General features: G+C 47.6%; 1 protein-coding gene across 1 annotated transcript in view; it reads right to left on the bottom strand.

The window, feature by feature from the left end:
• Window positions 1-14,759, bottom strand: part of ABCA13 (ATP binding cassette subfamily A member 13) — a 319,855-nt gene that overhangs the window by 203,318 nt on the left and 101,778 nt on the right. Inside the window, exons 28-29 of the mRNA XM_059397601.1 lie at window positions 13,132-13,271; window positions 1,819-1,932 (exon numbers count right to left, since the gene is read on the bottom strand). Coding sequence (XP_059253584.1) covers window positions 1,819-1,932; window positions 13,132-13,271 — 254 coding nt within the window. The remainder of the gene's footprint in view (window positions 1-1,818; window positions 1,933-13,131; window positions 13,272-14,759) is intronic.

Here is a 14,759-nt window from a genome sequence, read left to right as displayed (position 1 = left end):
CAGCCTCGAAACTTAGGACTTCCAGGAAGGAATTCTCAGTGTCCACCCTCTAAATTCAGGTCTGTGATTCCTCAGCCTCTGCCTCCTGGATGTGAGGATTCTATGACCCTTGCATACGGATGACAGGATTTCCTTATGAAACACTGGGGCGCACTTTTATTTTACTTTTATTTTTACTGGAATTTTGTTGGGCATCTGCCGCAGGCCAGACCAGGGTGAGCACTTCCTGTGTATTAATCATCTGTGCTCGTCCACATCTCTGAGAGGGGATCATTTGCTTTTCACTGAGCAGAAAGGGTCTGGTCTGGTGGCAAGAGCCAGGCGTGGAATACAGGCGTCAGACGGTATACCCCCAAGGGCTCTTCACACTCCCCGATCATGATTGCCACACTGGGAGATGGGGAGCCACTCACCACGCTTTGTCCTCAAAGACGAGAACCTCAGGCAATGGAAGAAGGAGTTGTGTTTCTAACACGGCTGCTTGGCACACGGTGCTGGCTCATGGGAGGACCTCTCCCCGGAGCCACGTGGATCCCGGGGTTGGGGGTGGTGGGGAGTTAGGTGCTCACATGACTTCGGAAACTCTCCGTTTGTTGTTCACGATGTTCCATGTAATTACTTCCAATGGCAGCACAGACTCTCTCAAAGCCTAAGCTATCTATGATCTGACCCGTTAGAGAAAAAGCCTGCTGATCCCAGTATTAACAAATTAATCCGTGAGCAAACAAGTTCAAGAAGATGACAATAGCCCTTGCATTCACACAGAGGGGGCTGCTGAGAACCAGCATCACAGACTGTCAAACACCAGGATGGGACTCATGGCTGTTTCTGGGCTCTGAAACCACCTGGGTTTGCCCCAGGCCAGCAGCTCCCTGCCAGGCCTACTGCCAGAAGCCAAGGGACCCCTGGCACGGGACCCCCCAGGTTCGGAAACTGCCCGCATCTCTGGGACAGTTCACTCCACTGCTGGGCTAGACCAGGAATCAAAGCCAGCCGGGCAGGCTCCTGAGCTATGAATCGCTTGGACTACTTGTCTGGTGCATAAGAAACAGACCAAACAGAATAAAAAGGTAACCCTGATTTCTTCTGCGGTCAGATTTAGGGGACTTCTGGTTACACAAACGTCCCCAGGTTATGATGGGGCCTACCTCCTGTGAAGTTCTGAAGTTCACAGCCGTCGGGCAGGAGTTGGCCATCTTAAACCACAGCCCCCAGAATTTTGGAATATGTTAGGTTGTAGATACAGCATGTCAGGGAGTGATGACTGGCCCTTTAAGTAGACCCACAATTGGAAAAGTATGCAAACCACTCAGAAGAGCATTAAGGTACAGAACTGTGCCTCTGTTTACGGAATTTTTTTTTAAAAAGATTTTATTTATTTATTTATTTATTTATTTGACAGAGAGCGAGCATAAGTAGGGGTAGGGGCAGCAGGAGAGGGAGAAGTAGACTTCCCACTGACCAGAGAGCCCGATGCGGGACTTGATCCCGGGACCCTGAGCTATGACCTGACTCAAAGGCAGATGCTTCCCTGACTGAGCCACCCGGGAGCCCCTCCATTTATGGAATTTAAAGAACAGGCAAATACTATTAAATTATTCATCGTGCTCATAATAATGACATCTGGCACGAATCAAGCCCTTGACAATTCACAAAGCTGATTTACACATTCAACTCTAGATCAATATTATTAGTCAGCAGACAACCACACCCGAGGGGCTCTGTGGGCTCCTCTGAGGGGCCACTCCGAGTTCAAGGTGCACCCTTGCAGTTGCTCCCACTGCCTCTACCCCTGGTGTGAAGGCGGCTGTCACTCACCTGCATCTGGTTGAGCATCTGGTCACTTCCTCCATTCTGAAACATGCTGGACATTTTCAGCAGCATTCCTGTTAACGTCTTTAGCTTGTCCACGAAACGGAACGTATGATTTGCCTGCAAAACAGCACACGTGGGTGTCTCCCACTCTGTCATGCTGCCTTAGGAAGATTCTTAGGGGTTGTGTGGGGACAAGAGGGGGAGAAGCCTTAGAGACACGACCGGCCACCAGAGGAAAGATCCACCGAGGTCACCAGCAGGACGCCGACGCCTCCCCAGGCCAGGTGACTGGCTCTCGCATTCTCATCTCAGAGTTGAGCCCTGAGAACACTCTCATGGACTCTCCCTGCAAACGCCGTCCACCATCCAGCACGGGGGCCCCAGAACTGAGCTCATTGTAGGAACAGCAGATGTCCCCAGTACACGCCAGCTACATAAAACATAAAATCATGATTGTCCACATTTCCTCCTCCAAAATATACTCTCTGGGGGCACTCGGGTGGGGGCTCAGTTGGATTAGCGGCTGGCCTTGGCTCAGGTCAGGATCCTGGGGTCTTGGGATCAAGTCCCGAATCAGGCTCCCCACTCAGCAGACAGTCTGTGTCTCCCTCTCCCTCTGCTCCTCCCCCTGCTTATGCTCTCTCTCAAATTCACTCTCTCTCTCAAATAAATAAATTAAAAATATATATGTTCTTGGGTAATACCATGTATTTGTTCTACGATACCCAAGACTTGCTGAAGATAGAGGACAACCACTTATATTTGATCCTTTATTGCCGCTGGCAGGACAAATGAGCACCAGACTTCTGTAAAACAATCTGGTATCATAAACATATTCTTAGTCAGTGACCCCCACACACAAAAATCCCATGCCTTTTTTCTAAAGATAAAACAACTCTATCCTCAGAAATGATTTAAGTGAAATAGAAAATGATATCCAGAAAAGTGACTAAGGCAACATTACTCTATTTTTAATCCTGAAATGGTCTACATGCCATAAAGACAAGGCTGAGTAAAGAGGGTCTGGGAGGTCAACCACACGTCCCTGGGGTCACCAGGAGACTCTCCTCATGTCCCAGGCCACACCAACACAGGAGCCAAAAACAGCTGCCCCAGAAGAGAGAAGATGCTCTGCAAAGTCATGGTTTGCTGCCAGCCCAAAGACAGGGCAGGGTCCTCCTGGGCCATGGCTGGAGCACACTTGAACAGTGCCCTCCAACCCCAGCAAGGCCTGGCGCCTCTCCTCCCTCAGTCCATTCGCACTCATACCCTTGCCATTGTTTGCCTGCATGGGCTAAGCGCGATCCACTATGTCTAAGGCTTGCATCGTGACCCTTGTGGTCAAGTGATGAGGCCAACGCGTGAACAGGAGAGAGAAAGCTCTTCATCTGAGCTGATTACATGAACGAGAGGAGAAAACATAGACCATCTCGGCCTTGTATTTTCATAACGAGTCCAGGAGGGTCAAGAAAGGAGTAATTAGAAGCTGCAATCTGGGCTGAAGACTGACCTCTAAGCCGCTGACTCTACCGTCAGCCAACGGCAGATGGGCAGCATCCCCGGAAATGGCAATAGGACAAATCTCCATGCAGAACCAACCTAGGATGCGTCCCATCCCCCAGAGGACAACCACGAGACACAAGGAAAATGAGACAATCCAGGACAGATGTGGGAGAGCCAAGCCTAGGAGGACTCCAGACCCAGGGGAGAAAAGGGGCCAGAGCAGAGTCAGGAACCACAGAAGGAAGAAAACTCCCTATTGCTCACAAGAACCCCTGAGTCTGTGTGTTTCGGAGCCTTTCTTAGAACAGGCGCAACCATTCAAGCAGACAAGTATCTAACAGATCTCATAAAATCTGGAATTCCAATTGAAAGTGGAATACACATCCAAGAGTTCACAAGAAGCTTCTCTCCTTTTTAAAGATTTTGTTTATGTTTTTGAGAGAGAAAGAGAGAGAGAGAGAGAAAACATGAGCAGGGATGAAGGGTAGAGGGAGAGGCAGGCTCCTCCGTGAGCAGGAAGCCCAACTCCAGGCTCCATCCCAGGACGCTGGGATCATGACCCGAGGTGAAGGCAGACACCTAACCGACTGAGTCACCCAGGCGCCCCAACACAAGAAGCTTCTTAAGATGGAAAAAAAAATTAATGTAGCTTCAGATAGTTTCTCTGCAAAATTAAAGGTCCGTGTTGGTGAACCACAAACTCTGGCTCTAAGAGGAAAGAGGACAAACCCAGAACTCCTGCGCGCAGGCCATCTTCAGATGTCCAAGCAGAAAGAACCCAGGCTACCTGTGAACGCTCCTAAAATAAGTTCCTGGAACCCAACCTGAGGAAGAGTTAACTCAGTGTAAGAATACAATACATCTCATAGGGCACCTCCCCAAGGGGACCCCATCCCTCCCACCCTCTCCCCTCCAGCAACTCTCAGTTTGTTTCCTGAGATTAAGAGTCTCTTATGGTTTACCTCCTTCTCTGGTTTTGTCTTGTTTCATTTTTCTCTCCCTTCTCCTAAGATTCTCTGTCTTGTCTCTCAAATTCCTTGTATCAAGGAGGTCATATCATAATTGTCTTTCTCTGACTAACTTATTTCGCTCAGCATAACACCCTCTAGTTCCATCCACATCGTTGCAAATGGCAAGATTTCATCTTTTGATGGCTGCATAGTATTCCTGTGTGTGTGTGTGTGCATGCGCACACGCATGCATGTTAGTGTGTGTGCATGCATATATATATAAAGTCACATCTTCTTTATCCATTCACCTGTTGCTGGACATCCAGGTTCTCTCCATAGTTTGACTATTGTGGACAGTGCTGCTATAAACATTCGGGTGCATGTACACCTTTGGGTCCGTACATTTGTATCTTTAGGGTAAATACACAGTAGTGTGATTGCTGGGTCGTAGGGTAGCTCTGTTTTCAACTTTTTGAGGAACCTCCAGGCTGCTTTTCAGAGTGGCTGCACCAGCTTGCATTTCCAACAACCGTGTAGGAGAGAAAATAAATAAAATCTTTAAAAAAAAAAAAAAGAATGTGATACATCTCTGATACCATCAAGATGGTGCTGAGCCATGAAACCATTCAAATAGAGAACTGATTTTAAAGTTTATTTATTTTAAGTCATCTCCACACCCAACGTGGGGCTCAACCTCATGACCCAGAGATGAAGAGTCATGCGCTCTTCCAACAGAGCCCGCCAGCAGCCCCAAAATTGATTTTTCAATAATAGCTAACAAAGTCCTAAGTTGAATCCATATGTCCGTGATAATTCTTAAAAAGAACTGTGAACATTAGAAGTTTATAATGGGAAGGTTATAACTGAAATTAGAAGTCCCAATGTCTGATGATTATGATGCCAGTTAATAGGATGATAATCTTTAGAACGGTAGGCCCCATCAGCTACAGAAGGGGCGAAGGGTGGGCATGGAGATGGGCATGGAGGCAGGACCTCCCACCCCAGTGAGAGGCATTCACTATAAGAGGGAAGCTCAGCATTGAAACACAGAAGGGAGGGACACTGGCACAAAGTGTGCAACTCTTGATCTTGGGATTGTGGGTTCGAACCCACATTGAGTATAGAGAAGACTTAAAAATAAAATCTTTTTTTTTTAAGATTTATTTATTTATTTGACAGAGAGAGAGTGTGTGTGCACAGAAGCAGAGGCAGCAGCAAAGGGAGAAGGAGAAGCAGGTTCCCTCTGAGCAAGAAGCCCAGTGTGCGACTTGACCCCAGGACTCTGCAGTCATGACCCAAGCTGAAGGCAGACACTTCATCAACTGGGCCACACAGGTGTCCCTAAAAATAAAAACTATAAAAAAAAAAAAGAAGAAGAGTGGAAAAAGGTAACCACAAGAACAAAAGTAAATTTTAAAACTGTAACAGAGAATTAAACAATAACTCTAAACTTGCCACTCACAACAATAACTTTGAATAGGTCCAAACATCCAGTTCAAAGGGTTTCAGACCCAGTTAATTAAGTTAGTCAGTAAATATCTATATTTATGGTGTGTCTGTAAGCCAGGTCCAGGTATAGGTGCTAAAAATATAGCTATGCACAAAATACACAAAACTGTGTTCTTTTTATTTGAGAGAGAGAGAGCATGTGTGTTTAGAGGGGGAGGGGCAGAGGGAGAGAGAGAATCTCACACAGACTCTGCACTAAGCACAGAGCCTGACTCGGGGCTCGATCTCACAACCTGAGATCGAGACCTGAGCCAAAACCAAGGGTCAGACGCTCAACTGGCTGAGCACCCAGGAGCCCCAAAAAACTCCTTTCTCATTTAAGATTACGATCTACTGCACAGACAATGCTATGAAAGGCCAGCTGGGTTGTTACACTGCACTGAAAACAAAAGATTTAAATATCAAGCAAAACCAAAAAAGCTAGAAATGGTAACAGCCACCAAGATAAAACTCGTGAATAAACAGAACAAAGCTTGTCTTATTATGAAAAAAAAAAAAAAAAAAAAGGAAATTTATGGACTCGAGAGCATATCACCAAAATACATGAAGTCAAAAGGACTAGAAGTAAGGAAGGAATTTGATAAGACCAAACAGTGGATGGCGTTAAGCCTTTGTAAGACCAGGCCGAGAGTCCTTGAAAAATCAAATCGAGCAGATGGACCCCTGTTTCGGGTTAAGACCTTGTCTCTGCTGCTTATCAGCTGCATGCTCTTACCCAAATTATTTAAACTGTCAGCTTCAAGCTTTGAGAAAAGTGGGGGTAGTGGATGTGGTGGTATTAAAATAAATGGACCTTCTGGTGTCTCGCGGCCAGGCCTGGCCCATAGCAGGTGCTCAGTACACATGTCCCACACTGTCAGTCCCCACACACGTACACAGATGTTGGGTGGCGTGAGGGGAAGATCTAAAAATCTTAAACCTACAAATAAAGAACGCACACACACCCCAAATGCAGATGTATATTTACATATGTAATGTGTTTTATATATGTATAAACATCTATATGTGTCTTACTGCAGTTTAAATTAGTTCAAATATCCTAATTTATCATCTGTATGCATATATACCCTCACTTTTCAAACATCCAAGAAAACTGTACTGAAACTGATATGCAGTAAAATCCCAAACTATAGGAATCATTTAGGTGCATATTATGAATTTAGAATTTCTTAGCCAAAGTTGGTGTCAAGTTCTCAGCCAAGGTTGTTTAGAAGTAACAGGTTAAAAAGTTTAGTTATCACAAATAACTCCTGACTTACAGACATTATTTAGGACATATTCATCCAAGAAATTGTACAAATGTTAGCTATAACAGCATACCAGACAAAACCAAAATTCAGACTCAAATACATTTGTTATTAATTAAAAAGTGAAACTTAGTAAACATATCACAATAACACAACAAATCTGAGGAAAGCAGCAAGAGACTGATAGAAATAAACTGTGAGAAGAAATGACTTCAAGGGCACCTGGCCAGCTCAGTCTGATGAGCACTTGATCTTGGGGTCGTGAATTCAAGCCCAATGGTGGGTACAGAGATTATGTAAATAAATAACTTAAAGAAGAAGAAGAAGAAGAGGAAGAAGAAGGAGGAGGAGGAAGGGAGAGAAAGAAGATCACCCACCCCACAAAAAAAAAATAAACAAACAAACAAACAAAATGCACAGTTTGATTAAGAAGGGTAATTAACTGATGGCGATATTGAGATAAACCAGAGGCTAGAATGATCCAGCAAAGTATTTGAAAGCAGCTGTCCAGTGCTTCAACAAGTTACTACAAACTGTCTTGAAACAAACTACACAGCCGAAAGTCTCAACAAGGAAATGAGTCAGACCATGGTGCGTTCCCCTGGGAGGATGAGGCATAGGGGAACCTCCCAGTCGGCACACGTCCGCCAGTGCCCGGATGAGAGCAAGTGATGTCCCCGGGACCCTCCTTCCCGCTGCCCAGTAGATGTCTAAGAGCCCGTCCCCACGAGGACCACAGAGCGGCCACGGTCAGCAGGTGGGCTGGCTCCCTGTCTCGGGCTCCCAGAGCCCTGCCACTAAGTGCTCACACCCGGGACACCTGCAGCGCTAGGTCTGGCTCTCCATCCCAGTGCAGCCGGCACCCACACCAGCCATGCCAGCCACACCAGCCGTCGCAGTCTGCCTTTGGGCTCCAGAAACTCACTGAGGCTCAAATAAGTGGGACCCATAGGATAGACACGCCTCGTGTCTGCTTCATCAACTTTGGAGCAAAGTACTGTCACAATCAAAATGGCGTTCTTGGTCCTCTGACAGAGGTCTCTGGGGACCCCAGGGACATGGAAGAGCACTAGCTCCAACATTTGGGCGAAGTATTTTAATTACGAAAACAGTTTGAACCATATCTTCTCCTCCTCCGACAGGCCCTGAAAAGGGAGATCTGCAAACTTAGTGCAGACTTCCTACCAGGCAACGCCTGGTTATCACGCTGTGCTGGGCTCTGCAGGTGACACAGAGATGTCAGTGGGACCCTGCCCTGGGGAGCAAATTCATGGGCCATGAGGGTCAGGGGAGAGCTCCTGTGAGAGCCCAGGGCCAGGTGACGCAGACAGGTGGCCCTGGGGCTGGTCTCTGGGGGACTCCTGCCTGTTTTGCAGAATCGAGCCCCTTGTTCACATAGTCATCAGCAAACCAGCCCCCCTTGGGTTCCTATCTTCCATGCAATTCCAGAACCGGCTGCAGAACCTGAAGGACAGAGCTTGAACGTGTCCTCGACGGTCCCACACATTTCCATGTTCAAGCGGCAAAAGAAAGGGGCAATGTTCTGCGCGGGATCATGTCTTCCCAAAGCCATAACCCCCAGGACCTCAGAATTTGTGACGGTGTTTGGAGATCAGGTCTTGAGATGGGTGATAGTTAACGTGATATCACAGGTTGGGCCCTAATGAGCGGGGTCCTTATAGGAAGAGGACATCAGGATGCAGACACACAGCAGACGACCATCTGCACACCCCGGAGAACGGACCCTGCCCACACTGTGACCGTGGACTCCCAGCCTCCACGACCGGGACAGAATCAGTCTCTGTTGTTTAACAGAGTCTGCGTATGGGTCAGCGAGGACAGGCAGCGTATCACAGACTTGAAAGTGACAGAGGTGTCAATTTCCAGTTCCACCTCTTACCAGCTGTGTCTCGAGTCTGCTCCAAGCCTTTGTGTTCCTGTCTGTAAAATGGGGATAATTAGTACCTCCCTCCAACGTTGTTGGAGGGGTAAATGAGATGGTCCGTGGCAGGGGCCTGGCCAAGTGTGGATAAGGAACAGTGAGGACCGCAGCAGGGCACACTCCCTGACTGCGCTCATCCCTCAGGCAAGATGACGGCGGACGGGCACCTGAGCACAAGTGCCATCATGAGGGACAGGGCACCCGGGGACGCAGGGAGGGCAGAGTGTAATCTGTCCCTGGCATATTTGAATATACACACTTCTCTCAGCTCCTGTTCCCAGGCACTCGGCCCAGGCTGTCCAGATATAGCTGGGCTGAGGCCATCCTGGCACTAAGGCCCCCTTGCCCCTTGGAGGAGCAGGTAGGTGCTTGGCAGGTCACCAATGTCGGCTCAGGACACAGACATCCATAAAGCCTGGCTTCCTTCCCCTGATGCTAGAAGAGACTAATTCAGGTCTGTCCCCCGCCTGACCCCTCTGCTCGGGCCACCACGGTTCTGAGACACACACGGGTGAAGGCCAAGTGCTCTCTGCTCTTGGCTTCCCCTCAGCCCACAGCTCCTCTCACTCAGCCCCATCGCCAGGTGCTGGACAGGCAGCCCCTCCTCTGTCCCTCTCTCTCCTTGGGCTCCCGCCCTCTCTAGATACACTTTTCTGCCTCAGCACCCATGACATTCTGCACCAGAAAAACCTCCCCAGGACAGTGGGGGCTTCCTGTGCATTTGGGGGAGCCTAACAGCATCCCGGCCTCCACCCACTGGGTGCCCGTAGCTCCCCTCCCCCACCTCCACCCCGGTTGGGACACCAGAGATGTCTCTAGACATTGCTTCCGGTCCTCTGGGCACAATATCACCAGGCCCCACCCCAGCTGAGAACCCCCGGGCCCCCCAACCATGTCTGCCTCCTTCCTCAGGGGACATCTGCCCTCCCCAGGCCTCTGGCAAACAATGGCGGAGCATCCTTAGGAGATCGCATTCATAGAGAAGACCCAGACCTACATTAGTTGCCTCTTTTCTAAATATCCTTTCTGATACTTACTCTTTCTCCAGTCCTCCAGACCGCACGCACTGTGAGAAAGCCACCCTTAGCGCATGGGACAAGGAAACTGAGCACAAGCCGTCAGACAACGTTCCCGGGACTGACGTTTTGCTTCTGACGCTGTTCCTGGCATGCTTCTGATTCTTGGAAACCCACTCTAGTTCTTTTATCTGTGCTTTCTACCTTTCTAACCTCCCTTAAAGCTCACATGGCGTCTTCATGCTGTTCTTTAATTTGACATCAGCCCAGGGCCAAGACCAAACACAATGCTGACCACAAAATTAGAAGAGGGTACTGATGCACTGGCACCGCTTGGATAAAAACACGGAAAGACTGTGGATTCTTGCCTAAATGCCTTTAGTAGGAGCTGAGTACTCCCTTGAAATTGTAGCCGTTGCTTTGTTGGGTTCAGGGAAGTGCTCGGTGGAGGGGAACAACCCCCGGGGAGCCCAGGTAGGCAAGGGCATGGGAAGGGCGCCGGGGACTGTGGTGTAACCCCGTGAAGAGTGATCTCCCACGGGAAATCCTTGATCTCCCTCATGCCTCTCTTTTGCAGGTGGAGAAGAGTTCTCTATAGGATAAGCCCAAGGTCACACAGAAGGTTGGGACAGGGAGGGTGATCCCCAGCCTTGCCCATGGGCATGCCCATGGGCACACCTGTCCTTACCACCACCATGCTTCTTGGTGATGCCCTCCATGTCAGAAGTTGAACCCCCCAAACTTACACTTTTTCCTACACACGTGTCCACTGTAGGTGGTTCCACGTAACAGAACATAACGCAGAGGACTAAGTAATTTGCAACATCGAGCCCTGTACCCTACAGATGATGTAGCTTTACTTTGCCCAAGTGGCAAAGTTTCCAGGGTCGTGGGTGGGACTTTACACCAAGGGTCTCATGACCAGATCCAGCTTTCATGAAACCAAGCAGCCGAGGCTGACTGCCAAAGTGAAGTTAGACTTATATCAGTCCAAAACGAGGGTACCCACCGGCCAGGTCACAAGCCGCGTGGGATGCATGAGAAAGACCAGCTCCTGTTAGTGCCTATGAAATCTGAAACGGGGTAAGCCAGAATCCGGGAAATCTCTGGTTTCTCTAGAATCTTCATCATCTTCAGGCTGCACAGGGCTTGACCCCTCCCCGCACCTGTGTCCTGGCCAACCTTTGGCCTCCACCTGCTGACGGAGGCCCCGCGCACGCCCTGCCCTCCAGATGCCTCTCCGTGCGAGAGCTGCCCACCCCTCATGCTGAGTGAGTTCCTCCTCTTACAAATAAATCACTTCTTTGCTTGTCTTCTCTTCCCCACGGCAGCGTGGGCTCTCCAGCATCAGAGGGGGTCGTACTAACCGTTGTATCACAGAACACAGCACAAGACATAACACTATCATATACAAATTATTAATAACACTAATGGATAATATATAATCAATTAAGAAACTCAGGGCTTATTTATTCTTTTTTTTTTTAAGAGAAAAAATCCTTCACATTTCTTTCTTTCTTTTTTTTTTTTTAAGTTTTACTTGTTTAAGTAATCTCAACGCCTGACGTGGGGTCTGAACTCAGGACCCCGAGATCAAGGGTCACATGCTCTTCCAACTGAGCCAGCCAGGCACCCCCCTTGTTTCTGAAAATTAAAATTTACAGGGACTCCTGAGTGGCTCAGTTGGTGAAGCATCTGCCTACAGCTCAGGTCATAATCTCAGGGTCCTGGGATCTAGTCCTGCATTGGGCTCCCTGTGCAGTGGGGCGTCTACTTCTCCTTCTTCCTCTGCCCCTTCCCTTGCTTGTGTCCTCTCTGTCAAATAAATAAATAAAATCCCTTTAAAAATAATAAAATATAAATTGAAATTCACAAGAGAGCTGTGATATAGAGTCGTTTCCTATGAAGTTCTTCAAAGAAGCCTAACCAGGAAGGGAATCCATTTGCCCCAGGCCTGTTGGAGTGTCTCTCTGGAGAGACGAACTCCTGGTGCTTATTTAGATTAACACCATTTCACTGTGAGAGTGAGGATTTCTGTAAATAACCCCGCCAAGTGATATTTTCAAGACCAAAACAGAAACTATTGGCGACATTCGGAGTGCAGGGGGTAACTGCAGCCCCAGAGCTCTCACGGGGGTATGGAGCCACGGGTCTCCCTCCACTGTGATCCCACAGGATGGCCCCAGGGTGTGCAAAAGCCAGACAGACCCAGATAAACACCACGATTCCTGTGACTACACGCCAGCGCCGACTGCTGCACTTTCAAGTTAGTGCCACTTGGAGCTTGAACGTGGATCATTGAGGGAACTCAGGATCTCCTCTCCTGGGTGGGAAAGTTGGATCAGATCACCCACATGTCTGTCCTCTGTGAAGTCCCTGAAAGGAGCCTGCAGACTTCCTTACAAGCCACCATCAGGCACAAAAACAAAACGCAAACCACAGCACATCCTTGGAAAAGAAAGCACCGATAGGAAGAACCCCACACCCAAGAGCACATGGGTGCATGGCACTACGTGAGGTCCAGAGGGAAAACCAAGCAGAACCCCATGATGTCTGCTCCCAGGGAAGCTGGTTGTGCCTCTACCCGGGCTTCTCCTCCATAGAGTAAGACTGACAGAGCCTCACAATCAAACTGGCCCAGGCCATGACCACAAACACATCGGGTCTGACTCGTCCTTAACCGCCAGATGCCCCACGCCAAACCGACCAGCTTCTGTCCCCCATGTTCTCCTCCCGCTCCAGGGAACAGCCTGCCCTTCTGTCTAGTTGTCCTCCGAAGAACACCTCCTGCCCCACTGTGTCCTCTAGGACAGTGACCCTGGGGGACAATAGGAGCCTGAAGAGGCCAAGGTGAACCGTAATCCCCACACAAAACATTATGCAGTCCAATCTGGAGAACGCTGCGCTATCTTTAAAGATCTCTTCTTTCTTCTGTGCCTGTGTGCTCAATAAGATCTCACTCATTTGGACTCCACTATTTTTGTTTTATTTATTTTAGAGAGGGAGGGGGAGAAAGAATCAAGCAGACTCCCTGCTGGACGTAGAACCTGATGCGGGGCTTGATATCATGACTGTGAGATCATGACCTGAGTCGAAACCACGAGTCGGATACTCAACCCACTGCACCACCCAGGCACCCCCAGACTCACCTTTTGGATGACCTCATTAATCTCTGGAGTGTTTGGTGTGTACAATATTTTTCCATGTAATATTGGTTTTAGGAAGGACCACACCAAAGCACCATTTGGAGACTGCAGAATTTCTTGATAGAGGTCCAAGCAAAATGGTGCTGTCACAATTACAAGGAAAAAAAAAATTACTCACAATACGGGATGCCCTGGCTAATAGTGACACTCGTCTACATACCCATGATGGCTCACTTTCCAACGGGTGATGTGGATATGTTTTTCATGCCACAGTTGAATTTGGGCAGTAAATTCAAGAATAAGTGTTCTTGTTGCTATCCTTAGCACCTCTCACCTCATGAGAAATTTCAAGATAACATGTTCATTTCAGTAATTGCAAAGAAAGGGAAGCGTGACCTTCACATATGCAAACTAAGCCATCAAGAAGAGCACTAACTGTGACAAAGACACCTGCCAATAGTAATAGAGAGAAATGCATCTGATCTCTAATGTAGAAAATCATCAACACTTACAGGATTGGGAGAAGAATTAGATTCCTCCTATGAAATTAGCTTTAAATATTGCTACTGAATTTTCTTCCCTGCGTCTACACAGCAGTGTTGACCTTACTGCTTTTAATATATCAAATCACCTTGTTTTCACCCAAACCCTTGTTCCCTCAAGGTGGGGGATCTACATTGCTGGATGATAATTGGTTTTAATCAAAGGTTGACTCGACTGATCTAACTGAATAGGTACCCAGTGAGGGTAGAGCCTTCACCACCATGAGGATTAGTAGTAACCAAACAGTGTATGGTTTGTCTTTGTTTTTTTTTTTGTTTGTTTTTTAAGCAGCCCCATGCCTAGTGTGGAGCCCAACACGGAGCTTAAATTCATGACCCCGAGATCAAGACCAGAGCTGAGATCAAGAGTCAGACACTCAACTGACTGAGTTACCCAGAGCTCCAAAATATTGTAAGGTTTTAAGTTAGTGATGAATACTTCAGCTTGTTCTTTTACCTTGCAGCAGACATTTAAGGTGGAAATACCTTAGTTTTAATAGCATAATTCTTGACACCCAAGCTATGAAAAGTGCAGTTGTGGTTATCTCCATTATTAATTTCATCTTCCCAAATTCTCCATTTGAAAAGGAAAAACCAGTTCTTTTTATTCAACAAGTATAATAAAACTGATAAAAAGAATCCCCTGAGATATAATTAAGAGCATGACAACATAATAAGTTTTTAAAGCATACTTACAAAGATTGCTCTTACTGATATTCTTTAAAGTTACACTTTGTAAGAATAATTTAAACAATCATGATTTTCATTTCAGAAAAGACATAACCATATATAGGTACAGAGCAAGAAATCTGAAACCAGGCATCCGGACCTCTGCCACTTGAGAGCTGTGTGAACTTGCTTAAGTCACTTAACCTTCTCTGAGCCTCCAGTACGTCATGTGGAAAAGGAGGGTACTAATATTGTCTATGCTCAGAATGACAATCATTTGAAATACAATGTATGAAAAGACCAAGGAGGACTGGTCCTCCATGGTAGCCAAATGACTAGATGGAGGAATGGTTGAGTGGATGGATAGATGGAAGACGGATGGAGGATGGAAGGATGGATGCATGGGTAGATGGATGGACA

This window comes from Mustela nigripes, chromosome 4, assembly GCF_022355385.1.
Source record: "Mustela nigripes isolate SB6536 chromosome 4, MUSNIG.SB6536, whole genome shotgun sequence".
In the NCBI taxonomy this organism is placed as follows: domain Eukaryota; kingdom Metazoa; phylum Chordata; class Mammalia; order Carnivora; family Mustelidae; genus Mustela; species Mustela nigripes.
The sequence above is the reverse complement of the archived record's forward strand: the minus strand, read 5'-3'. Positions and strand labels throughout refer to the sequence as shown.